This window comes from Cebidichthys violaceus, unplaced genomic scaffold (genome assembly GCF_023349555.1).
Source record: "Cebidichthys violaceus isolate CVI_PGR_0920_01 unplaced genomic scaffold, fCebVio1.0.p SCAF_1, whole genome shotgun sequence".
In the NCBI taxonomy this organism is placed as follows: domain Eukaryota; kingdom Metazoa; phylum Chordata; class Actinopteri; order Perciformes; family Stichaeidae; genus Cebidichthys; species Cebidichthys violaceus.
In genome coordinates this window covers 60,000-87,405 of record NW_027176262.1, presented here as the reverse complement: position 1 = coordinate 87,405, position 27,406 = coordinate 60,000, and the positions used below count along the sequence as shown (strand labels likewise).

At 39.4% G+C, this 27,406-nt stretch overlaps 1 protein-coding gene across 4 annotated transcripts; it reads right to left on the bottom strand.

Moving 5' to 3' along the window:
* On the bottom strand, window positions 1-27,406 carry LOC137866008 (alpha-2-macroglobulin-like). 4 transcript variants are annotated; one of them, XM_068701675.1, is made up of 36 exons: window positions 27,294-27,400; window positions 26,974-27,154; window positions 26,406-26,562; window positions 21,703-21,755; window positions 21,162-21,182; window positions 19,981-20,146; window positions 19,814-19,898; window positions 19,578-19,725; window positions 19,001-19,118; window positions 18,785-18,894; window positions 18,535-18,702; window positions 17,640-17,867; window positions 17,131-17,194; window positions 16,881-17,026; window positions 15,722-15,871; window positions 14,682-14,825; window positions 14,490-14,583; window positions 14,214-14,373; window positions 12,819-13,044; window positions 10,618-10,744; window positions 10,404-10,525; window positions 10,268-10,319; window positions 9,211-9,294; window positions 8,667-8,843; window positions 8,391-8,466; window positions 7,776-7,932; window positions 6,801-6,875; window positions 5,750-5,912; window positions 5,480-5,667; window positions 3,386-3,598; window positions 1,823-1,941; window positions 1,610-1,700; window positions 940-1,008; window positions 741-846; window positions 595-636; window positions 1-177 (listed from the first exon to the last, which is right to left on the bottom strand). In XM_068701675.1, exons 1-36 carry the CDS (start codon window positions 27,371-27,373, stop codon window positions 173-175), a joined length of 4,365 nt encoding a protein of 1,454 aa, XP_068557776.1. In that variant the 5' UTR covers window positions 27,374-27,400; the 3' UTR covers window positions 1-172. The 4 variants fall into 4 exon arrangements, with proteins under 4 accessions (XP_068557776.1, XP_068558027.1, XP_068557943.1 ...); XM_068701758.1 differs by lacking the exons at window positions 1-177; window positions 595-636; window positions 741-846; window positions 940-1,008 and having other exon boundaries at window positions 1,823-1,891; window positions 27,294-27,406; XM_068701926.1 differs by lacking the exons at window positions 21,162-21,182; window positions 21,703-21,755; window positions 26,406-26,562; window positions 26,974-27,154; window positions 27,294-27,400 and having other exon boundaries at window positions 19,578-19,653; window positions 19,858-19,898; window positions 19,981-20,070.

Sequence of the window (27,406 nt, the reverse complement as noted above, 5' to 3'; positions counted from 1 at the left end):
TTCACATCACATTACTTTATTGTCCGTCATGCATTTCACTTCATACAATAGTTACACAGCTACAAAAGGACAAAAATATGTGTTGACTGTTTGTAGACGCGGTGTTCAGGAACACAACACGTATCTTTTACTGGAATCAGCGACCGCTCGACGGCTAACTCTACTTCACACTTCAAGCTGCAAAAACATAAAAATAAACAAACCATCATTCACTGTGACAATTATAAGAATCTATTGATTTCCAAAATGTTGTGCATATTTCATATCTTGTAAAAGCATCTTGTCAATACTATTGTACGTAGTCGTATCTTATGCATATTAATTTTATGTTATCTGTAATATTGTGAAATTCTAATATTATATAAGTGGAGGCTTTAAATAAGCCCAGTTGGCCTTTTTTGCCTCTTCCTCCACTATGGTATTATTTATTTCTGTTATGTTTGTTTATTTATTTTTGTTATTGTTTAAATTGTGCAAAAATAAGTAAACTAAACATACTTTTTGAGGTTGCAATGAAAATGTTTTTGGTTATTAAATGACGTTTTGTATATAAAAACCATAGCAGTGCTTCTGCATGTTGTGACAGATTGTTACCTGTAACACAGGGGTAGATGTATTCCGTGTCATCCTGGTCACCTGAGAGAAAAGAAAGAAGAAGAAGAGATTGATTAACAGTCCATCACAGTGAACACATGTACTACTAGGAATCAGTATTCTGATATCTGTTCTTCAAGTCTTACTCGGTTGGTAGTAGTCGTAGATCTTGACCACGGCTGGCTTCAGGTTCTGCACAGGGAGCTCCTGAATGAGCTCCAATCTGTAGTTGATGGGTACCTCCTGCAGTAACTGTTGAGAAAGAAAAAAAACAAGACGACACCGTGAGTCACAAAATCTTGGAGAGCGTTGAGTCTTGTTTCCTGGCTGTGAATTCCTCCTCACCTCCGTTATGTAGACCAGGACGTGATCCCCGTTGTGTTCCACTCGATCCACCAGCAGGGCGCCTTTGAGCTGCGATGAGACGACAAGTCAGCCAGACGCTTCATCAAGAACAGGTGAAAACTTTTCTATTTCTACTAGGGCGACATCCACACGACTACGTTTTCCTTGTAAAAAAGATGGATTTAGATGATGCTATTTTGAGTGTTGATGGAGCAGCTACAATGTTAGCATAGCCTAGCACAGATCGATCCAAACTCCATTCAGAAAACAAGCATTTAAAAGTGATTTCCTTGTCGTCTTGTCCTGACGAAGCGTGAATTCTGACTTTCTACAATTATACATAATTTTGTAAATTATGGTCCATTTAGAGTCAAATAGACCATAAAGCAGGTTATGCTTTAGGGCGGGGCTGTATGGTGATTCAGTCCAGATATGGTCACTTCCTGTTCACTGGTTGCAAAAAAAACAAGATGGTGACGGCCTAAATGCCAAACTGGAGCCCCTTAAAACATCCACAAACCAATGAGTGATGTCACAACGACTACGTCCACTTCTCATATACAGTCTGTGGTCTGGACAGAGAGCATTTTTGTTTTAAAACGCCATTTTAAAAGGAAAACGTAGCAGTGTGGATGAAGCCTAAAGGTGAAAGTTAATGTAATAAACTCACCGCACTCAAAGACTCTGGGTCTGGGACAAACCCAGAGAGCATTTTGATATCCAGGATCACCATGTTTGTACTGATCTCCTTTCCACTATACCTATAATACAAGCAGAATAAAAACTGTGATGTTAATCTGCTACCAAGTTATTAACATTTCTCCAACGCACATCTACCAATGGTTACTGAGTTCACGTGGATCTGCTTGCTGGGACTACTTACTGGACCGTGATCTTCAGAGTGAGTTTGGGTCTTTGGCTGGGGCAGGTGGCCTCTGGTGTGACCTCGACTCTGAGAGTGGTGGCATCAGCAGGAATTGGGATGTTATAGTGATTCGAAATCTCAGAAAGAGGTACACAAGGGAAGGTTTAACATTCATAAACAAGAATGTCTTTTACTCAAGATTTGTTTTCAAGGGGGTCCCATTTTCACATGCTAGTTTTACGTTGCTGCATTTAAGCATTGATTGGGTTACTTTTGAACGTGTAAATTGAGCATATAAATGTACGTGAAACAATTTATATCTGATCTATATGAAAGTAAAAATGTACAATACAGTAGAAGACCCTAACCTTATATTTGCATCTTTTTCAGGTGAAAAATAAATCACCTACTGCTAAAGAAAATCGAATATCTGCCTTTTCTCCTAGGTTAAAAGCATAGAAATAAAATATGAGTAGAACAGAAATGTAACTGTTTTATGTGGTTATTTGACACGTTAGTTGCTATGGTAACCGGAGACAGATGGCTGGCTAGTTACCTAGTTAGCTTGTCCTTCTCCAAACGATGGGGAGTGAGGTGGAGGAACCGTTAGATCCAGCCCACCGTTCGGCTCTTTTTTCTGTTACCAGTGTAGCATTAAAGCATGGTGGAATTATAAAGCTAGCTAACTAGCAAGTTGTCCACTAGTTATCTAGCTAGCTTGCTAATTCCACCATCCTTTAATGCTACACTGGTAACAGAAAATGACCTGAACAAAGTTAGCAATGTGCTTCCTGACAATGTGACAAGAGCGTGTAGAAGAAGCATTAAGTTGTTAAATATTAAACACTGAATCTTCTCTCTACGCTTCCGAACGTTTCTACTCCACTCCGTTACTTGTAGTAAGTCGGTTTAGTGTAGACAGAAGTTAGCCCGTTACAACGGGCGCAATGGCAACGGCGCAATGACAATGGCGGCCACTCTGACCATCCTGCTATGTTGATTTAAATAGGAATGTCCCTTCTACTCCTATTTCATTTCTATGGTTTCAAGACAATGATACTTTGCCCGGGCAATGGGGAGCCACTGGCTATTACTTTTGAAAAAAATGTCGGCATCAAAAGGTATTTGCCGTGTGGGTTTAGGTCATAATGTCTCACTTTATGCAGATGACATATTGTTATTTATATCTGAACCTTTAACCTCCCACCTTGGTGAAATATTATATAATAATATGGGTGAACAATTAATCTTCAAACGTTAACTGAAGCCAACTGGAGATAAAACAAGAGGACTCTCTATTTCAGCTCTTTAAGATTAGTCGTTTTTTTATAAATAGTTAGCAATCTGGACCACACTTCATGAAGCTAAATTTACATATGTTTCAGTATTTTCCAATGTATTTAACAAAATCCTTTTATAATAATTGAAATCGTCAGATTACACCCTTTCTTTTAAACAAAGCATAGTGCAGGTGGAGGTGAATTAGAGGTATGGCTCTTCCAGCTACTGGGCCGCTGACATTAGGTCGTATTTTATCAGTGTTTGTGGGGGTGCACGTACATCCTGCAGTGAACCACTGACCTGCATCACAGCGCATGCACTGCCCTGCACCTCTAGGCTGAACTTTCCTGTCACGTCCTGCAGCAGCTTCTCCTGGTAGAGCAGCTTGTTGTTCTGGTTCACGTCAAATGTCAGCTGGCCGCTGGGAGACTGGACCGTCACCGTGCTCGAACCACCGGGACTGAACACCAGCGTGGAGTAGAGAGCCAGAGCCTGAAGAGCCACCACTGTGTCCTACAACACACACACACAAAACAACAATGTACTTCATGTGCTTGAATGTATTTTTACTTTTGTTTCTACATGCAGCAGCTTTCATATGTAGGAGTTCACTTTTACCAAGTTCAGGTCTCTCTAATTGTTTGGTTGAGGAAATTCAAACTGGATCAAATCATTTTTCAGTGTGGCTTTGTGGCACAAAGGCAGTAAAACTGCCTGTGCCAAAGCACACTGACTATAATCCTGCGGGCTTCTTCTTATTTTCCATTTTCTGCCTAAAAGTTTGCCGCGCTTCTCCTCACACAGCGTTGCCAACATCTGTGCAAAAAATACATCAAAATGTGCGGCCTGAACAGGAATGGTGTGCTATGACGTTTCTCAGAGATTCGCCAAGCGGTTTTCCCAAAAATCGCGAACAACGGAGCAAAATCGACCCATTGACTTGAATGGGGTTTTGGCGTGAATAAACACTTAAGTTTGGGCCCATATTGACTAGCAAGACCTTAACGTAGAAAAATGATTCAAAGTTTAACACGTAGACAAAAAGCTTGACTTTATTGAACCAAATGGGCATTTTGATAGCTAGCACAATTTTCATGAAGTCACAGATTAAGTTTCAAGAAAATTTTGGGTCCGTTTCACATTTTATAATGGGTGTGTATTGCACGGCTTGTTAAGTGCTAGAGTGATGACATCACGGTCAGAGTGGAGCAGAGCATGAAAAGTATTCTGTGATTTTTACAAACAAATTGCGCCGAGTCCCACAATGTTTACTCTCAATACAGAATTTTTGGCCAAAAAGCTTGGAAATGTTGTGCTGGTCGCAGTCATGCGTCTATGGAATCCAACAGACTTACACATTTGGCTCAAGAAGCCATAGAGCGACATGAACTCCAACCAACTGCTTCATTAGACTCCATGTTAAATCTGACCACTAACTTCTCAAAGAAAGCAGACGCTACCAGTTTTGTATTTTGCTCTGGAGCTCACATTTTGAACAAAGATAAAACCCACATCAGCGCGTTCGGCAGAGTCTTTTCTCTCTCATGATACCCATATGTTGTTGATTGGACTCATGTTTTTGGTATAGGGGGCAGAGGTTTGACATGTAGTTTTGTTGATAATCCCTGTTTACTCTAATCTCTCTTAATTAGCCTCTAACACACAGGTGCTGCTATTACCATGGCAACAAGTGACACACATGCACCCAAGCACACAGGTGTTTGATATGAGCTCATTAGTGCTGTTAAACACACAGAGACACTGAGACACACACACACACACACACACACACACATACATGACTTGGAGATATTCAGTCAATTCAGTCACATTATGATTCTGTCTCCTCTCCCCCTCTCTCACCCACCCAGTCCCACCCTTTCAAAATAAAAGCCCCATGGAGTAATTGTATCTTAACATGAAGCTCAGAATGAGGTTCATGTTAACAAATGTTAAGTTCAAGTCTTTCCATCATAAATACAGAAATGTAATGTCCAAAGATATATATCTCGAATACAGATCTCATTTCAAAAGGTATGTCATTCGCCCTAATCACCGTGGTAAACAGTGACACACTGCGCTGTCAACTATGTGTTTCTATGAAGCAACAGCTGCTCTCAAGTTCAAGACTGTCCGTCACAAATACAAGATTCAATCCAAGAGTATGAATCTAAAATGCAGAAAAGAGAGAAGCAATATCTCAATTGAACCTCAATGATACTACTGGTAATATTGACGCGTATATATATATATATATATATATATATATATATATATATATATATATATATTGCAACGTCTTCAGGCAGTAGCAGGACACTGTCGAAATAAGGTCCTGTGGTGGTGCACCTGAAGGGGCGGGGCTTCACCTCTCTCCAGGTGTTTTTATCCTACCTGCGTGGAGGAGAAGCCTCCGTAGTAGTTCTGCTGGGTCGTCAGCCACCTGACAACGCGCGTGGCGTAGCCGAGGTCTTCAGCCGTCGGAGAGGCGCTGAGTTTAGCCAGCAGCACGTAGGAGCTGATCTCCACGGAGAGAGAGGCCGACGTCTCTGTTGATGTCTGAGACCAGTGGAGGAAACCTCCTAAAAACAGACGTAAAAACAGACAAGGTGAAGCTCCATTCACAGTGATGAATGAATTTCCTTCAGGAGGATCACTTCTCACCTTGTTGTATTGAGACCGAGTCCAGGTGCTTCAGAAGGTAACCTCTGGCCTCCATGTCTCCTGCCAGGGTGAAGACGTATGCCATCAGAGCCGTGATGTAGGTGTTACTGAGGTCATCCATAGACTCTTTGAGGCACAACACGCTCTTCTTCACTTCAGGGTTCTAGAACAGATCATAAATAACCATCTCAGGACTCGTTTTATTGTTCTACTCACAGAGAGTTTATTCTATTTTGTGTGAACAAATTCATACTTTCAGCAAAACAAAGAACTTCAGTTAATGGAAAAAAAAAGTCAGGAGTCAAGTATTAATTAACACCGACCTGACGGATTAATACCACAACCAATACATATTCAAAATATCAAATGAGGCCTAGAATGACAACCAGATTCTGTTTATTAAGTAGGAAGTCCTTGTATGTTAAATACGTTGGGAGGAGGACGGTTAAATGGTGGAAGGCATCACAGAATCATTTGGGAATGTGGACAAAACTTTCCAAATCTGTTTTGTTTTAAATCAGAAGAAAAATTAATTCAACAACAGTAGAAAATTTTAGAGGCACCGTGAGTGTTAAGGAAGTAAAAAATACGCAAGCAGAGTTAATGTTTCAAATATTTTCTACAACCAGAGAGTACTGAAATAATATATAATGTTATAATCATACCTGCAAACTCATAAGAGGTGAAAAAGGTGAAAAGCACCCTAATCCTATTGGGGGGAGCAGGGGGATGCTCCCCTGGGAAAATTTTATTTTAAAAAAAACAAAACTAATGTATAGTTATTAATCAGTATTTCAGCTCTAGTTGAACAGCTGGCTAATTAGTTGTTGTTTTTTTTCAATCAATATAATTATTATCATTATTGCCCATCAACACTACATAACATTTACTAACTAACTAACTAACCGGACAGAACATTGATCAACATAACTTTCTGTTTCTTTCTTTCTTGTCTGTGTAACGTTCTTGGTTTGTGTAAAAATCATTACAAAGGAAAATTCTTATTTAAAGTTATGATATTATTCGTGGTGCATTAGTTGTTTCTACTCACTTCTACGGACGTATTCATCTCCAAGAAGGCAGCAGTGATGTAAGCAGTGAGAGTCACTTCATCAGACACACCGCCCTAAAGAGAGGAAACATGATGCAGACACAAAGATCATCAGCAAACATCCAACAACGAGACTTTGATCACTGGTAACCAGTAGAGGAGTAACGGACCGTTGATGATCCGTGATCCGTACGTTAACCATCAGAGTGTAAATAAAGTTTTAAGTTAACCATCAGAGCGTAAATAAAGTTTAACGTTAACCATCAGAGTGTAAAGAAAGTTTTGACATTAACCATCAGAGTGTAAATGAAGATTTAACGTTAACATCACAGTGTAAATAAAGTTTAACGTTAACCATCACAGTATAAATAAAGTTCTCCTGACGATGGTTCTCCTCCAGTATTCAGTAGAACATGTGGTTCTAGTCTCTGATCTCTGATCATGTTTCATTGTAAACAACCAATCAGTGTTTAAACCAACAGGTGGAGAGCTAGTAACGTTAGCAGCACCGCTAACGGCTAACCAACGGAGGTTCACTTCAGTGACATCATGATGCCTTCAGGCTCTGCTCAGTGAACATGAGTACAGGCTGAAGGTGAATTATAACGTTATCGTGATGTGTTCACGTGTAATCTGTAAAATGTAGTTTTGATGAAAAACTTGAATAAATCCAGTAGTTTGAAGGAGATGTTTTCACATGAATATAAAATAGATATTAGAGATGAATTATGATGTTTAACTTCATAACACGAGCTCTAAACACATTATTATACATCATTAATAATAATAATGAAGAGATTTATTTATCAATAAAAATACAATCTTTTATTTCCTAATCCTTTGAATTTTGTATTTTTATGAAGAAAAACACAAACTTACTAAAACAAAGTAAAAGCATAACATTTAGTATTTTTGATGCTTTACTGACTTCAGAGATGTTAAAATGATTTTTGGGACGGTGACAACTTTATCTACCTTCATTCTGTTGTTGAAGAGTTTTCCTGACTGTTCGAAACATCCGCTCTCTCGTTGTTTATTTTTCAGCCAATTCACGGACTCTTCTATCTTTATCGGGTCGATGTAGATGAAGGACTGGGCTTTGGCAAACGATCGCACCACAAACGCAGTTAGCCTGAGGAAGAAGTTGAGACATTAAAACGATTAAATAAGACATCATGTACATGCTTGTGTTCATGTAGCACGTTGAAGAACTTCTCACAAGGGACAACAGGGTTTTAAGAAAGCATGACGTCACATTTCATCACAAAAACATGCTGATGAAGTGGAATCTCATCATCTCCTCTCTCTCAGTATGAAAGCAGGACTCGACAGTAAAGCACAGACTGTATAAGAAGTGGACGTGGTCATGGCGACTGATGTTTCGAACCCTCGAGTTCAACGATTTTGCTGTCGCCATCTTGGATTACGGCCGTCGCTATGTTGTTGTTTTTGGCTCTGATAAAAGCTGCAGTTTCCACGATTGTATAAAGAAAAACATGCTTTTCACTCCCGCCGACGGGTTTCTGGGGTTCAGAGGGTTAATGTAAAGCCCTGAAAAGCTAAACTGTATGACATCATCACTGTTCTCACCAGGTGTTCCCCCTTCCTGATCCAAACGTGCTGTAAGCTCCATCATGGTGCTTGTAGTTCAGTTGTCGCTGGTAGCCTGCATCACACACATTGGTATTTATTGAGTTCATGTTTTAAAGTAAATGTCTGTAAGAAGTCTTGAATGCTTTGATGACAGGAAGTTAGGGGGAAAGAAAAGAGGCAACCAAAGGTCACCACCAGGGTGCATCCAGCACCAGACTGTGGGTACACTTCTCATAATTAAGGTCTTAAATGTGTTGTTTTAGCTAGACTCACCGCTGGTCAGGAACTTGGTGGCCTTGTCGGTGATGGCTGAGGTGAGCTGCTGAGTGTTTCTCAGGTACTGGAGGATGTAGATGTTGGGGGCGAGGAGCGCCATGTTCTGCTCTCCACATCCGTACGGCATCCTCAGCAGCCCATCCAGGTTGTTCAGGGCTCGGCCCAGAATGTCACCTGCACACACAAAAGAAAAAGACCGAACATGTGACTGACCTGAGCTCTGGTTTACTAAAGACACAGATAATCAAAGTGTAAAAAACATGTTGTTATTTTGCCAGAATGAAGCTCATTAGAAATGCACTTTGCATTAAATTTAGTTAATCAGTTTGGTACTGTTTCTTTAAAATGTTCATATTTACATTATTTCCTCCAGTTTACTAAATACGATTGTGTTTTCTGTTTAGCGCTGATAAAAACAACACAAAGCTGTTTTTTAAATGTATCGACTAAAGCTTGTATTAAATCTCAAGTTGATCATTGAAAGCATAACGATTTGTTTGGTTAACAGCAAAACTCAACCAAAATGGATTGATTAGTTTACCCAGGACTGATACTGAAGAACGGGCTGATCCAACAATCATGTCCCCGGGGAGCTGTAGGTCTACTTCCTCTGTCAGAGCCTCTCCTGTGGACAGAGAACAAACAGATCAGCAGTAAAACAAAGACGTCATTCACATTGAACGGATGGTTAGAGGATCATGAACTGAAACAAGATGCTAGATGGTTGATAACATGTATTTAAAGCTACTGTGAAGAACTTTAACTTTGTGTTGATTCTGTTGGTCCCTGTGAACTAAAGTGGTAGTGTCTCTGAACACCAGACTCCCTATAGAAAACCTCTCATTTACTGCAGCAGGGTCTGACAGTCTGCCCCTCCAGCGGGTCCAGCAATACGTCCTGGGTCTCCAGCAGCGTGGTGTCGGTGTTGACTCCCAGAGAGGAGAAGCTCTCTCAGGAGAAGCTCCTGAAGGAGGAGGAGGGGGAGGAGATGCTGCTGCTGCTACTGCCGGGAGCTGAGCTCTCCTCCTCCCTCCGGAGCTCTGGGTCTGGGTCTGTCCACGGTGGACCGGTCTCTGCTGGAGGATCTGGGTCTGTCCACGGTTGACCGGTCTCTGCTGGGGGATCTGGGTCTGTCCCCGGTGGACCGGTCTCTGCTGGAGGATCTGGGTCTGTCCACGGTTGACCGATCTCTGCTGGGGGATCTGGTTCTGTCCCCGGTGGACCGGTCTCTGCTGGAGGATCTGGGTCTGTCCACGGTGTACCGGTCTCTGCTGGGGGATCTGGGTCTGTCCCCGGTGGACCGGTCTCTGCTGGAGTCTGAGCGGAAGGAGTTTCTGGTGAACCTGCATGATTTCATCTGGTTTCACCAGAATCCGACCCGGTGGCACCGATGACGAGCATTAATTAAGAATAACTCTATAGAAATAGACCATCTTCTCTCTGATGGTCTCTTTACTGATGGAGGTCTGATAGGACTAAACTGAGACTGGTTCAGGACCAGTTAGAAGTTCCTCACAGTAACTTTAAATAACTGCATTAAATGAATCTGCTCTAAAACAGTGTGATGAACTGTGATGTTTGGTGTAAAACACACTGACCTTTCGGGCAGAGCAGCCAGTTGTAGGTCTTTGACATCTCAATTCCTTCAGCCTGAGAGGAAACAAAATCATTGAGACTTTCCATTCAATAAGACGGTAGAACTTTGACTTTGTCATCTTGTTTTAAAGTACCGACCTTCACAATGAGAGACCGTGTGACCACGTCGATGCGACCTCTCTCCGGCACGCTCACAATCTCGTTGTCACAAGAAGCGTGGGATGCCACGGCCTCGGCGGCCACCGTCACGTTCACGACTCCTAAAAACAGATCCAGGAGTGTCGAATCATTTAGTCTCTGAGGTGGATCCCACAGCCTGTAACACCAGTGTGGATGAAAGCCTGACTCTCACCTAAGGCTGAGGGGGCCATGGTCCAGCTCACGGTCCTGCGCTCACTGCTGCACAAACAGGCAGTGTACTTGTCTCCGGAGAGGGGGGTGAGGGTGTAGTCTAAGGAGGGGGCCGGAGTCACGGAGACCTGGTCAAGAGAGACAATATATATTTTAAAACTGGACATTTATATTGCAAACGCCGTATCAAACCAAAACATGATGATGCCACTTGGGCGCCTCCCTAGGGAGGTGTTCCAGGCACGACCAGCTGGGAGGAGACCCTGAGGGAGGCCCAGGATCAGGTGGAGGGACTATATCTCCAAACTGGCCTGGGAGCGCCTCGGGATCCCCCAGTCAGAGCTGGCTGATGTGGCCCGGGAAAGGGAAGTTTCGGGTCCCCTGCTGGAGCTGTTGCCCCCGCGAACCGATCCCGGATTAGCGGGTGATGATGAGATGAGATGAGATGATCAAATTCTGACGCAGTTTGAAAAGTACTGTAGACGCCGTATACGTCTCTAGTAGAGACCTGTCAATCACTGTGTAGCCCCGCCCCTAAAGCATACCCTGGTTTTATGGTCTATTTGACTCTAAATGGACCATAAAGCTGCACATGGACCATGTGCAGCTTTATCACCACTCTAACCACCGTTGTATGTCAGACTAGCATTGCCCCTTTGCTTTTTATTATAATAACCCAAAAGTCTGTTGTGCATTCAAAACTTTGGATTAATTTGGGTCAAAAATATAAAAGAGGAGATCGTCGGCTAATAAACACAATTCAGAAACGAATTATCTGTGTTCTCTTCAGTTTTGTTGTTCCGTCTCTCATAAAGATGTAGCAGAGCAGAGGAGTAGTGGACGGTCCTGTGTGGTTCCTCTATTGAGAGGGAAGTATTCAGATAAAACAAAGTTAGTAGAGAAAGAGGTCAGATTTTATGGATATATTCTTAACCTTTCAAAAACTGACCTATTTTGAAGGCCCCTGCTCGAAAATTGCATACCCATACTAAAAAGAGTTTATCTCTGCAACCACAAGGTGTATCTGAATAATTTTGGTGTTATAATAAAGGGAACACTTGTGAGATTTGTTCGGATCTGTAAATATCAGTATATATGTTACTGGTTAGCACAAATTAAAAAAGTTTCAGGTTAGCCTAAAAAAGAAAAAAGCACTTTCAGGATTATTATTTCTTTGTAATGATGATGTAATGATGTAACTTTGAAAAAGTGAAGTAGAACAAAATTAGAGAGGTTTTAGTACAGAGAGTTCAGGCGAGGTCTCCAAACTGGTCATTTTGGCACCATCTGTACCATTTGAATTTTCAAACTATATATTTCACTTGTACAGTATATCACTAATGGTGTTCAATGCATCCAAATACAGCAGTTTTGGCTTTATTTTGAAAGCCAGAATCCTCTCTGAACCCTCTCTGCGTACTGGAGTTTTTCTCGATGTCAGCCCCCTGTGAGTACACAGGGCTCTATCTCAGCAACCCATTGGTCGATTTCATTGATTGACACCTCATTTGAAGCGTTAGAGCCAATAGAATTTAGCTATACCGACCAAAATGAGGGTGACAGCACTGTTAGCCAATCAGAATCAGCAGGGTGCCCTCCTGTGAGACGTGCCATCTGTGACTTCCTGCTTGGACTAACAGCAATGTAGAAATGCCCGGTACGATTTTAGTGTAACGCAGGACGTAGCTCTAACATATTTCAGTGTGGAATTACCGGGAAAATAAACATATCACGGAAAAACAGCAAAGGTTAGAGAAATTTTACAACTATTGTTTGATGAAGCGATTTCTGTTGTTGGTGTTCTTTGGCTCATATCTCACTGATGCTTTGTTGTAGGTGGCACTATATGGATTTTGATATCTGGTAATTCATTTAGTTGATGTTTGAGTTGTGTTTGGAGCATGTACAAACGGCTTACATATTCTTGTAGCCCGGTGTTTAATTTGATGTGCAACATCATTATATTCGTTCATGATAAGTGCATTTTTTTCGACGGTATATGCTAAGCTTTCTCCACAGCCCCCCAAAAAAGGGGGCACTCGAGCTTAAGAGGTCCAAAGTCTATGTTTTGCTCTTTATTTATATTTTGTTACAGATACTTCTTGTCTTGATCTTGTATAATCGAGGAATAAGCTCAGTGAACATTACAGCCGCTAAACATCGGCATGTTAGCATTCAAGTCTACATGAAAACCTTGGTTACCATGATGCAGCTGCTCAAGTAGTTGAAGATGGTCGCCTTCAGTTCAAAGTGCTCCCCCCGGATGATGGAGTAGGGCAGGCTGAGCTCCAGGAAGAAGGGCTGGAAGACAGTGATCTCTTTACGGGGGGCCAGGCCGAAACCCTGAGGGGACAGACAGAAGGCCTCCGTCTCCCAGGTGGTGATGGTGTCTGGGACGATGAGGGACACGTCCTTCGTTCCAGAGCCTCTGATACAGCAGACACACACACACACACACACACACAGACACATTATATTATACTTACTGTGACCTAAAAATAATGTGTAAATGTGAAATTGTTTAATATGCTGCATTACTGAGATCTCAGAATGACCGAAATTCAAAAAAATGCAGCAAAACAGGGTTTGTTGTTACTGAAGAAATTCCGGCAATAGTTGAAACACTTAATGAGGGGATATTCACCAGCAAGTTCACCAAAGTTTTCCCCTTGGACTGTATATAAGAACATAGTTGTCGTAACGTCTCTCATTGGTTTGTGGATGCTTTGAAGCCTCAAGTTTGGCAATTCTAGTTTTTTTGCAACCAGTGAACAGGAAGTGACCATATATGGACTGAGGAGGAGTGAAGTAGAGACGCCATATACGTCTCTGGTCGAGACCTGTCAATCACTGTGTAGCCCCGCCCCTAAAGCATACCCTGCTTTATGGTCTGTTTGACTCTAAATGGACCATAATGTACTAAATGAGCATCATGCTGTATTGAAGAAGACTGGAAACTAGAGATTGAGACCATAAACTCATGTTTACAATGTTTACTGAGGGAATAAATCAAGAGAGAAGTAGAGTCATTTTAGACTAGACTATACAACCAGAGGAGTCGCCCCCTGATGGACACTAGAGAGAATGCAGCTTTAACAAATGTATTGGCTTCACTCGGCAGAACCAGAAGTTGATTTATTCCCTCAGTAAACATTGTAAACATGAGTTTATGGTCTCAATCTCTATAAAGCATATGCTTTAAGGCGGGACTACCTTGTGATTGACAGGTCTCTACCACTACGTCGTCCGGTCTGGAAGTTGTCGGTGTTTTCGTCTTACAACTTTAACTCTTTCACAGTGTTTTTTTTTTACCTTATGAAAGTTAATTGTAACATTTTGGTCGCCTAAAAATGTCTCAGTGTTCTCAGCGTTCAGTTGTACTTAAGCTCCACCCTCTCATGTCACTTCTGCTTACAATAAAAACAAGATGGCGACGTCCAAAATGCCAAACTCAAGGCTTCACAACTGCAGTCCACAAACGAATGAGGGCATCCGATTCTTATACACAGTCTATGGTAGAGACTGACCTCTGGTGGCGTGTACTGTGCACACTGGTGAACTAATACATTTTCCTTAGTGTACTCAAAAAAAGCTCACCCCACTTCCACCAGGTCCCATATCCAGGTCTCAGGGAAGAAAGCGCGGACCGTCTCTATTGGTGAGTTATCAGGTGGGGAAGCTACGGGACCTGCAGCACCAGCCATTGCTGGTGTGTCCATTCTGGCTAAACTGGAAACTTGATAACTCTCAACAATACCTGAAAATAAAGCAGAACATAATCCATCAGAAACAAAAAAACCCTGTTTTTAATGCTGGTAAATATTCAGCAATGTGTCACTTAATAGAGCAAAATAACAAAACAAAATAAGTCACCATAGTTGTGGCCCTGGTGGAATTCTCTTCCTTTGTACTTGAGGCACGAAGGCACTCGGATTTGCAAGTTTGTTGCCATCTTCATCCCCACATTCTAGATAATACAACAACATACAGGCGTCAACTGAAATGTGCAACAGCAAAACATACTACAACAAACAATACAAAGATATTGTGCATTCATGTTTGTACCGCGAAAGTCGTATGAGCATCCTCTGTCTGCACATCGGGCATCGGCAAAATGTATCTTCTCGGTCTCACGCGCAAACATTCCATGGAATCTTCAACCATATACGGAATGTAGGAGACTTTTGAGACGGCCAACAGGTTGAATATCTGAAGAAAAAAGACATGGCAGAGGTAAATTTTCAATAAGATTTAGGGGAACCAAACTTCGGAATGACTTTTCCCACCTAACAAAAAATGTTCCTCTATAAAATGTTTCAAAAGGTGCCTAAAAGAAAATCTAATTGCTGTTTTGTAATTGCTTTTTTATGCATTATTGTTCATGTATTTCTTGTTTTAGCCGTTATATTATATTCATAGTTGTTTCACTCGTAGGGACTTGTAGCATTACTACTGCTTATGAGTTAATGCAGGTGTATAAACCAATATCTCCTGAACAAACACGTGCATGCTTACTCTCACACGCACACACACGACACAATTACGTTTTCTTTTCTTTTGTTGTTTGTAATGTATTAATATTGTTATCATATTTCATATCTTGTAAAAACATCTTGTCAATAATATTTTATGTAGTCTCATGCATATTAATTTTATGTTCTCTGTAATATTGTTACATTTTAATATTATATAGGTGGAGGCTTCAAATAAGCCCAGTTGGCTTTTTGCCTCTTGCTGCACTGTGATATTTATTTATCTCTGTTATGTTTGTATATTTTTATTTTATAGTTAAATGTTTAAATTGTGCAAAATAAATAAAACTAAATTAAACTAAATGGTTCAAAGCTGTAAACCGTAAAAATGTTATTTGTTCTATAAAGATCTGACAATTGGGGAACTTCATTTGTCTAAACAGTGCCTTTATCCTTCAGACAGACTCTTCATATCATCACATATGTGATCTAAACTTTTTCCATTTCCAAAATGTATAATGGACGACTGACAAGAGGGGGAAAAGGAAGACAGATTGACCATGACAGGAGGAAAAACTGATGACGTTAATGAAGTAAATGCAGATGGATTTGTGGTTTGACTCCAGCAGGTACCTTGTCTGCGTCCAGACTTTTCCCCGGCTCCTTGATGAGGACGCTCTGGTCGATGGCACTCACACCGCACAGAGAGTCGGGCTGGGCCGTCAGCTGCAGGGTGGTCTCCTCTCCTGGGACAGCCGAGGACGGAGAGAACTCCAGGGACACCTGACACAGAAAAGACAGTTAGTGGTGGATGAGGCATTATCATGAATCTCACTGCTCTTCCTGGCAGCATTCAAGCGCTAGGATTCACTAGAAAAGCATCGCCTGCGTTCCTACAGTAACGGTAAATATCATGGTTTAAATATAAATGCTTCTTGTAGGGTAAAGCAGAAGATAACGTCACATTTGGAACATAGCTAAGTTAGCTTGCTAACAGGTAACATAACATTATATTTGGAACATAGCTAAGTTACCTTGCTAATACGTAAGATAATGTTACATTTGGAACATAGCTAAGTTAGCTAGCTAGAAGGTAAGATAACATTATATTTGGAACATAGCTAAGTTAGCTAGCTGCTTATCTTAACACCATTTAAGGTCTAGGATTACAGTGGGATTCATAGTTAAGAGTAAATGAGAAGCTATGATCTTTTCAACATGACACAAATGTGTATTTTACTCTAAATAACTGGCCTTTTCATTGAGTTGACACCCACCTGCGTTGCCTGCAACACCGCTGTTTTCCTCCGATAACGGTAAATATCACGGTATCAAATAACGGTTTATTTGTTTTTCCTAAAATGTCAATATAAATGCTTCTTGTAGGGCAAAGCACTGGTATGGCAACTGTGAGGAATAATTTCAGCCATCCTGAAGTCAATGTAAACTGTCAAATATTTTAAATTGTATCTTTTTACATTGTTATTGTCATCTAAAGTGAGTTTTTGCAGAAACAATTCAAATGATAAGGAAATAAAAGATTGTATTTTTATTGATAAAAACTGTAGATTTAATGATGTAACATAATGTGCTTAGCGCTAGTGTTAGGAAGATAAACAGCTCATAATTCATCTCTAATATCTATTTTATATTTATGTGAAAACATCTCCTTCAAACTATTGGATTTATTCAAGTTTATCATAAAAAAACGACATTTTCCAGATTACATTTGATATATATTTAATATACGGTTTGATTGACGAGCACGGTGACATCTTCAGCTCACACTGACCTTGTGACCGAAGCATTTCTCGACAGGGAAGTCTGCATTGTTGGCGATCACATTCTCACTGGGGAGGACGGCGTACGCCACAACTTGGATGTATGGAGCCATGTGAGCAGACACCATCAGCTTAAAGGACACCTCGCCCTCATTCACTGAAACAAACAAACCAACTCATATATGAACCACCATTCCCTCCATTCAACAATAAAACAGAATTATTTGCTAGCTATAAAGGGTAATTTTATTTTTTGCTCACCTGAATTTTCTTGCACAATGACCCGTTGAACTCCTTGCATGACGATGACTCCTCGGGATAAGGCCTGCAAAACAATGAATAATGTAGAAAGAAACTAATTTAACGGCAGATTTCAGCTGTCTGCTGTTATTTAAGGACAAAACAGTGAGTAACATATAGGGGGATTAATTGGCAGCAATCGAAAACAATAGTCATAACTATGTTTTAATCAGTTGTCTAATCACCTGAAACTAACAATCGTTATGTATTATTTAGCTTTGAAAGAGCCATTTATATCTACAAAGGGAGCGGACGTGGTCTTTTTTGCACCACCATGTTGCTACGGCAGCCCAGAACGGCCAAACTGGCTCTAGCGGGAGACTTTCGTGTTTTATGTTATCTGAAAGTAGAGATGTGTTCAGAAACCCAGCATTAAACGGCCCCTGGTGAGTTGATTAAGGGCATAAGTGTGTTTTCTTTGAGCCAGATGTCGTCTCTAGAAGAGAACCAGTAAGAGATATTTCACTCACCAGATACATCACATCCACGGAGCCCTGGGCTTCTCCTACCACAACATATTGGATGGTGAATTCTTCTTCTGTGTCACATGGAAGTGGGTTATTATTCTGCTTCACCTTCAGGGAGCTGACTGTTTGAGTGTGTGGAGTTGAAGGTCGGACCAACGACACGGTGTGATCTCCAGCCTCGTAGTACGGCGTTCTGTAACCGGGGTAGCCATATGTCGGCAAGCTGCTGACCTAGATAGCAGAAAAGAAACTCTGTAAAGGAGCTCATGGAGGCAGAAGAAAGTTTTTACAAACAAAGTGAATGTTAAGGTTTAGAGATAAGTCAAGCCCCTCCTGTTTGACCACCATGGGACCTAGTTTCTGAAAAAATAGCAATGGTAGTTAATGGTGAGAGACAAACAATTATTTGATCCTGTTTGAATTGTTCATGAATTACACATATGATGTTTGTCAATGTAAAAGATAATTTTGCAGGTCAAGAGATTTTCATTTTGTCGTAAAGTAAGATAACGTTATATTTGGAACATAGCTAAGTTAGCTAGCTAGAAGGTAAGATAACGTTATATTTGGAACATAGCTAAGTTAGCTAGCTAGAAGGTAAGATAACATTACATTTGGAACATAGCTAACTTAGCTAGCTAGAAGGTAAGATAACGTAAGACAAACATCCTATGTGTAGTTAATGATCGAATTTAAACGGGATCAATAACATATATTTATTTCGCTGTTGACTACCATTCATATTTTTTTTCCAGAATTAGGTCCCATGCGTGACACCGGAAGGGGCGGGACTTTGCCTCTCTATTGGCACTGCAAACATTTCCAATACGGCTACTTGCTACGATGGCGGCACCGTCCGACATATTGAGAAACCAGTGTAGTGCTACTTCTTACTTACGCGGAGTTGGATGTCCCCTTTAAGTTCAGTCGTGCTGAATGAGAAAGTGACGACTCCATTGCTGTTGGTCGTGAGATTCTGCAGCCGGCGTGTTGACCAGCTTTCACCCTCGAACAGGTACAGCGGCATGTCGGCAATGGGCGTGTTGTTGTAATGAACTGCTTGAATCTGTTGGAAGCACAGAGTCGTATCACCGAGAATACACCGCGTCTAAAATCCTGACAAAGAAGTGAAGGCCACATGCTCTTACTTTTCCCTCCACGTTTGAGCCTTCGTCATAAATCTTGGGCGTGTCGGTGAAGGACAGCTTACCAACGACATATGAAATCCTTATTCTCTGCTCTTGTTCGCGTGAAATACCTGTATAAGAAGCCTCCACGTTACAACAACTGTTTCATAACACGGCAGTGTAAATCTCTCTCTCTTTTCCACATATAAATATGATATAGAATATTATATGACTTGCCTGTGCCCTCCTCTTCCACTTTGGCCCGGATCTGCAGGTCATCTCGCAGCGCCTTTTGCGAAATTCTTGTGAAAGTTGACATTGTGAAGATAAACGTGGCGCAGCCTGCTTTGTCCGTCTAGAACGAGTAATGAAATAAGATCAAATACAATGAAATAAAACAAAGGGGCATTTCAAACTTACCCCTTTTAACACCCTTGTTACTCCTTAATACATCAACTTTTAAACTGGCCATTTGTTCCGCTTTTTCAGTTCAAACCCGAAAGTTATAGAAGCACATTCATCATAATGTTAATTTTTTACCAACGTTAACTTACAAATGTAAAGTTTTGGAGATGCTTCACTCTCTGTGTATGCATACTAAACACATGCAACACATGTAAATACACTCACACACTTTCACACAAATGTCCAGGGGCCCCAGCAACGACACCTGAGGAACCACCTGAAGCTTATTTAACTTTAAGAAACTTCACCATTGACTTCACTTTTTAAGAGCTGAAGACTGCTGTCTGGGTCAACCCTTATATGCACCTTTTTTATAGCAGAGATGAGACTGTCGCCATAGCAACTGTACCTGCTTTATCTCCTTGTGGCATGGGGCGACCACGTCAGGGATTCCCTGCGGATCTTCAGGGTTGATTGGAGTCCTCCTATAGTAGTAATTTAGAAGTCGGCACATCTCAACTTCAACACTGCCTGGAACAGCTTGTCCGAATGTGTACCTGATGAGAAGGACATTCATTCACTCACCAAACTGGACCAGTTTTAGAATTATTTAAGAGTGTAACGAGCAAAAGAGCGCTTACTTACATTGCACATACTTCAGCTTTGATTTCCTCCTGATCGATACTTACTTCGGTAGATGCATTTATCTTTATGTCAAATTTAGGCAAAACTGGGGACAAAATGTGTTTATTAGCATTCTTGCTTCATTACAAATGGATTGAAATGGCAGGTTAAAAAAAAAAGGAACTTGCCGTATTTCTCCACCTTGAAGTTGTGATGAATTTTTTCCGACCCGATCGTCACAATAACTTGGTACATCCCTTGACGGGCCTCAGAGTTCAAGTCGTATGAAAGCTGCAATATCTTACTGTTGGATGTTTGATTCAGCCACTGTCCAATCCGGTTGTTGTTAGCATCCTGTCAAAAAAAAGTAAATGTGAAGAACATAAATTTATGACAATCATAAGGACCTCATTTCTTCTTCTCCTTCAATGAGATGGCAGAAGAAACTAGGCCATAAGTTTGGTGTAAAGTTGTATTTTGCATTTTAAATCACACTTTTATTTCTTCTAACATACTAAATAGTGTGGTAGTAAAGGTATTGGAACGCACAGCATGTGTACTCTTTGTTTTCCTACTATTTAACTATTTGAAACTACTCTCAAACTGATCCCGATCAATGCTGCCTAATAATAGTGCCCAGTTACAGATACATTGATATCAGTGTATTTTGTCTGTTGCAGATATACAAACAGAAATTCCTGCAGAATTAAAGTATATATATTATTAAATGAAGTTTAATGTATTTAGACAAAGAAATTTTAACTTAAGGTCCACTTACTAGCTGTCATTAGCTCGTCTAGTTTATGCAGTGATCTTAAACTTGATAAACTAAATGAACTTGATTTAAGAAGGTTAACAGTCAATTACAAGTAAGAAATAAAATGCAGCCTGTAAAACTGAATTTTTTTAGTTTCCACGGTCAAGAATGATTTTTTTAAGGTTACGCTTTATACTTAGAGTCATCATTCATAAATGCCTTGTTCAAGTTGGTCAGTGTGAAATATAATAATAATAATACATTTTATTTGTATAGCGCTTTAAAAGCTACTCAAAGACACTTTACATGGTGAAAACAGAAACAATAAAAGCAATTACAATATAAACAAAATAAATTCTGAAATATCCTGCCACTAACTTATCTTTATCAGAATTAATGCCAAACATCTCGTACAACTTTACTCTCACGTTGACATCACAGATTTTAAAGCATGTTTTTATGAAAATCAACATGTTGAATTTTAAAAGACAAACAAGTGAACTGGACCATCTTGCTTTAAGGTATTCATTTATAGATCAAAGTTAAAACACAACAACTTTTAAATCTAATATATTGTGTATTAAAGTGTGGATATTTTCCTATTAGTCTTACCTCAATTTCGATGATATTGTACTGCAAAATAAAAATAAAATGGAGATTTGTTAAAGCTGGTTTGCATCATACAGAGTCCTTATGAATTCAGCTGAATGTAAAAAAACTGCACAACATTTTTCAATAAGAAATCAGTGGTGTTTTCCAATCCACATAGATTTACTGCAAACACAATCTTCAGCTCTTTATTCATGATTTGTAAATATAAAACGTGGGACTACATTAACATAAAAACTCCTCAGAGTCTCTGTCGTTCAGTTTTTCTTTTAAAAACACGGTTCTATTTAATCTTCAGTATAGTTTCACTGTTATTACCGATTCAAATACCATAAAAATTATAAACTAGCATGAGGAGGCGATGGATTAGCTAAAATGTTGGAAGGTTTACCTAAAGAGCCGTGGCTGTACTATTGACACACAGCACATCGATGTCGATCACTTCATTACATAACTTTAAAACCTGCACTGTTATCTAACAGTATCACTAACACTGGTTTTGTGAATGAGATCTAAAGAAAAGAAAGACTGTGTAAACTCTCACCAGCCCGTTGGCAGGTCTCAATTTGGAGTCCATTGTGATGACTCTGAAATGCACTGAGAGGGATAAAGAGAGATTATTCAACATGAAGCTTTTGCAGCTCTTTTACAGCAGTGTTAAACATCCTAACAGGCTAGTAAAACTGCTCAGAAATGATATCATTACTGTTGAATTCACAAGTTAGTAAAAGCGAGAATCATTAGCTATTAGCATTTACGTTATTGTTGGAATGTTGATTCAGCATTCCAAGTATTGTTCTTCAAATCTTTATTCAACTTTTACTATTTCTTCCGTCGCGCTTTTTTTTGAAACTCTTCTTGTTCTTCAGTTTTTAAGCTACAGAAACCGTTCAACTATGTAACTGTTCAGCTCGTTCAGCTCATGTGTGCTATTTCTCATAATATTTCTAATCTTTCAACTTTTTTAATTATTAAGCATTTTGCACCTTATTTTTTGAATGGGATGTCTATGGAGAATATTTTTAAATCCTCTTAAACTTCTTCAACTTTCAGATCCTTCTACTTCCTCATACTTTCAGCTACAGACACCATTTCAACTTTCAAATGTTGAGAAAACCCTGATCAATGATTGTATGTTATAATCATTTTGATATCTTTTACACTTTTTGAATAGTAGCATTTTTGCTTGTATGTGTTTTTCAGTCCTTTTCTGCTTTTATAATGGGTGTGTATTGCGCAACTTAGAGTGCGTGATGTCACCGCTAGAGTGAAGAGGAGCCTGAGATTTCTGTGAAAAAAATATTTGTCTTTTGCGACTGACTCCTCAATTTTCACTCTACATGCATAATTTTTGGATGGAAACGTAGCTAATCTTGTCCTTGTCGTAGACACATGACTGTGGAATCCCACAGATTTACATATTTAGCTCAAAGAGCCGCAGAGCGACATGAACTCCAACCGACAGCTCCATTAGACTCCATGTTAAATCTGACCACAAACTTCTCAAAGAAGGCAGACAGTAACAGTTTTGTAACTTGAGCTGGAGCTCACATTTTTAACACCACAAACATAAAAAAACACACCAGAGCGTTCGGCAGAGTCTTATCTCTCTCACGGTTCACTTATTTTATTGATTGGACTTATGGTTTTGGTATAAAGTGCACTTGTTTGACAGGTAGTTTTGTTGAAAATCCCTGTTTAATCTAATCTCTCCTAATTAGCCTCTAACACGCAGGTGCTCCAATCACCATGGCGACCAGTGACACTCATGCACCCAAGCACACAGCTGTGTGACATGAGGTCATTAGTGCAGTTGATGAACACAGAGACATTGAGACACACGCACACACACACACACACACACACACACACACACACACACACATGACTTGGAGGTATTCAGTCACATTATGATTATGTCTCCTCACCCCCTCTCTCACCCACCCAGCCCCACCCTTTCAAAATAAAAGCCCCACAGAGTGAATTATAACTGTAATGCTTGTAATGAAGCCTGTCATTTAATAACCTGTTTGTGTTTGTCAAACATTATGATCATGTCTCCTCTCTGTCCCACCCAGCCCCACCCTTTCCAAATAAAAGCCCCACAGAGTGAAATCTAACTGGAATGCTTGTGATGAAGCCTGCCATTTAATAACCTCTGTTTGTGTTTGTCAGACATTATGATTATGTCTCCTCTCCCCCACCCAGCCCCACCCTTTCAAAATAAAAGCCCCCACAGAGTGAAATCTAACTGGAATGCTTGCGATGAAGCCTGCCATTTAATAACCTCTGTTTGTGTGTTTTAAACATTATGATTATGTCTCCTCTCCTCCTCTCTCCCCCATCCAGCCCCACCCTTTCAAAATAAAAGCCCCATGGATTAACTGTATTTAAACATTAAGCTAAAAATTAGGCTTTTTTGTTGAAATAATTAAAGCTCTTACTAATACTGCGACAACCACTACTACTGCTGCTAATATTTCTAGTATTACTACTACTGCTACTAATACTACAACTTTTGCTGTTGCGACTATTACTACTACTGCTGTTATTACTACCACTACTGCTATTACTACCACTACTACTATTACTTATACTACAACTGCTACTACTACTACTGCTGGTATTCATTCACTACCAGTACTAATACTACTACAGCTATAAGTACGAATGCTACTAGTACTACTACTACTGCTATTACTGCTACTTCAAATACTGCAATTACTATTACTGCTACTACTTATTCTACTACTACTACTGTTATATTAAATCTTATGACCACTACTACAGCTATTACTACGACTACTGATACCACTACTTCTTCTAATTACTAATACTTCTACTACTACTAATACTTCTACTACAACTACAACTTCTACTACTACTACTACTACAAATATCACTACTGCTACTACTAGTACTTATTCTAATGCTGCTAATACTTCTACTACTAATAATACTTCTACTACAACTACAACTTCTTCTACTACAACAAATATCACTACTGCCACTACTAGAACTTATTCTAATGCTACTAATACTTCTACTACAAACAATGCTTCTACTACAACTACAACTTATACTACTACTACTACTACTACAAACAATGCTTCTACTACAACTACAACTTATACTACTACTACTACTACTACTACAGATATCACTACTGCTGAAATTTTTTAAGCCACAGAAACCGTTAGAATATCAAAATGTTCAGCTCTTTCAGGAGAGGGTGATATGATGTTTCATGTTTGTAATCTTTAAGCTTTTTGAATTAAGCTTTTTGCAATTTTTTTTTATGGGATATCTATGGAGAAAATCTTCAAATCCTGTTAAACTTCTTCAACTTTCAAAGCCTTCTTCTTTCTCATATTTTTAGCTACTGACACCATAGTTAGACGTTTCAACTAGAAGGGTTTTCAGCAGTGCAGTTTAAATGCTTTCGGGCTTCAACATTTTTCAGACAGGTAGTCTCTCATTTCTGTATTTTCAGCAATGTTTTTGCAATTCATTTCAGCTTTCAGCTTTCAGCATTCCAACGCATTTTCAGCAGGAAATGCATTTTCTAGTTCCCTCTGTTGTCTGCCATAAAACTGCACATATTGCAAATTTAATTTAGTGGAAAACCTCCCTTTCAGCTCATTATTAGTTATCAGTATCTAATAACCTGTTCACAGTCTTGGATTTTAAAATAAATTGGTGATGGATTGTTTTGTACAGAAACTGGTGATGATGAAAAACATCAATCTAAAAGTAAGATACTATACTAAGTTACAATTTTATATTAATATTGCAAAAAGTGTAACATAACCAATATGATATCTAGACTGTGGGGAACTGTGCTCTTAACTGGTGCAGCAGGAAAACAGCGAACATTTCATAAATGCCAACATCAATTTTTTCATACATATTATAAAGTAACTTTTTCATACATACTAATGTAACTTTTTCATACATGTTATAACGTAACTTTTTTCATACATGCTAATGTAACTTTTTTCATACATATTAACGGGACTTTTTTCATATGTGCTTACGGAACTTTTTCATGTAAGCTAATGTTATTTTTTCGCACATGTGGTTCGATCCCCGGCTCCTGCTCTGCTAGTCTCATGTCAATGTGTCCTTGAGCAAGACGCTTAACCCCAGAATTGCTCCCGTAGCTGCGTCTACGGTGTGTAGATAGATACTGAATTGTAAGTCGCTTTGGATAAAAGTGTCTGCTAAATGACTGTAATGTAATGTAATGTTCATGCTGACGTGACTTTTACCTAATAAACTAATGTAACTTTTACATGAATGCTAACGTACTTTTTTTCATGTAAGCCAATGTTACTTATTTATGTATGCTAACTTCCCCTTTTTACACATGCTATTATTAGTTTTTTATATAAGCTAAAGTGATTTTTTTCATATATGCTAACGTAACGTTTACTTTATTTACTAATGTTAATGTTCATATATGCTAATGTAGCTTTATTCATATTAGCTGATGTTACTTTTTCAAATATGCTAGCATCACTTTCTCCATATGAGCAAGTCTTTTTCTTATATGCTTATGTATTTTTTATATAAGCTAATGTTACTTTTTCATAAATGCTGAAGTAACCTTTTTTTTTTACAAATGCCAATGTTGCTTATTCATATATACTAACTTAACCTTTTTTCACGCTAATGTTAGTTTTACATATATGCCAACGTAACTTTTTTCATAGAAGCGAATGTTGCTTTGTCATATATGCAAATGTGATTTTTTTTCTAGTGCTAACGCAACTTTTTTCATATGCTAACGTGACTTTTTACATATATACCTATGTAACTTTTCATATAAGCTAATGCTACTTTTTCATATATGCTCACACATGCATTTTCCATGCTAACATTTTGTTTCTAATCTGTGATTTTAATCCATACTGCCTGTTGAAATTCTGGGGCACACAATTAATTTCTCTGTATTTTAATCAACACATTTTCAATGAATTAAGCTAATTAATCAAATCTTGAGAGCACACACTATTCATTTCTCACTACCTGTGAGAGTTAATGTTGACGTGTGACATAAAATACAAAAAGTTTTAGGAAAGTAAGGATGACTGCTGCATTCATTTAACTCCAAACAAGCAAGGTGCATTATGTTCTACCCTGTGTTGCACTCACATCCCAATTATTATTAAAGGGGAAATCTGTCTATATTACAGTATAGTACCATATTGTATACAACATCATAGATCATCAACTCAAGGTTACCTGTTTGTCCAGGGAGGTAGATTGGTTTATCTGTTTGGACGAATGTCTTTGGATGATAAACTTTGATCAGGACTTTCCGGACTTCTTTTGAGTAAAAAGTGTCGCCTCGTACCTCCACCTCAAAATTCTGCACTTCTTCATTCTGCCCTAAAGGAACCTGTGACAAAACATATTTCACGAACACGGTGAGAACCTCTTACTCTCTCTTACTGAAGAAATAATTCTGGAATATTTTGTGTGCTTTTGTTTATAAATCTGTGTGTGTACTATATGTGTTGCGTAATCCCATTGAGGTTCTAATGTTGTATTTTAATCAACACATTTTCAATGAATGTTGTGGAAATGAGCAAATAAATCAAATCTTGAGAGCTCACTTTACATTGAGTGTTATGTGCTAACGTAACTTTTTTCATGTGAGCTATTGTGACTTGTTTCATTTATGCCAATGGAACATATATTGTACATGTTCACACTAACATATTTTTTCTAAGCTTCTATGATTTTAACCCATACTGCATGTTAACATTCTGGGACAACCAATTAATTAAATCAAATCTTGAGAGCTCACCTCAAATTGAGTGCATATATGAAATTCTGTGTTGGACGTCCGCGTAAGGAGGGTTGTATTCGCCTCTGAAGACTTCAGAGTGACGGTCATGACCAGAGTCTCGTTGGGCTGCAGGAGACTCGCACAGAATTTGGTCTCAGCCCCAGCTTCAAGGGTCGCAGGAATGGCCACCATGTACTGCCTACAGCCACAGAAACAAACAGTAGAGATCTTATTGGATCTGATATTGAAGAAACTCCAAAACTGGCAGCAAAGTTTCATGTTCAATTAAATCAAAAACACGCTTATTATTTTTCTGAGACAGTTTCAAGTAAACTTACGGTCCTGCCAATGCTCGACCCACACAGCTGAAGAAAACACAAAGTGTCCACGTCCACATCTGAATCCCAGGGAGACCCATGGTTGACTGAGATGATACTGGGGAAGCTGAGTC

Bases quoted from the DNA above. Each gene is read 5' to 3' on its own strand.
- LOC137866008 (XM_068701675.1), bottom strand. From the start codon at position 27,373: ATGGGTCTCCCTGGGATTCAGATGTGGACGTGGACACTTTGTGTTTTC. The intron at 17,027-17,130 runs GTGAGCAAAAAA...TGTTTGTTTCAG, and splicing joins CATTGTGCAAGAAAATTCAG to TGAATGAGGGCGAGGTGTCC. The intron at 10,526-10,617 runs GTGAGAGTCAGG...ATCTGTTTTTAG, and splicing joins CATGGCCCCCTCAGCCTTAG to GAGTCGTGAACGTGACGGTG.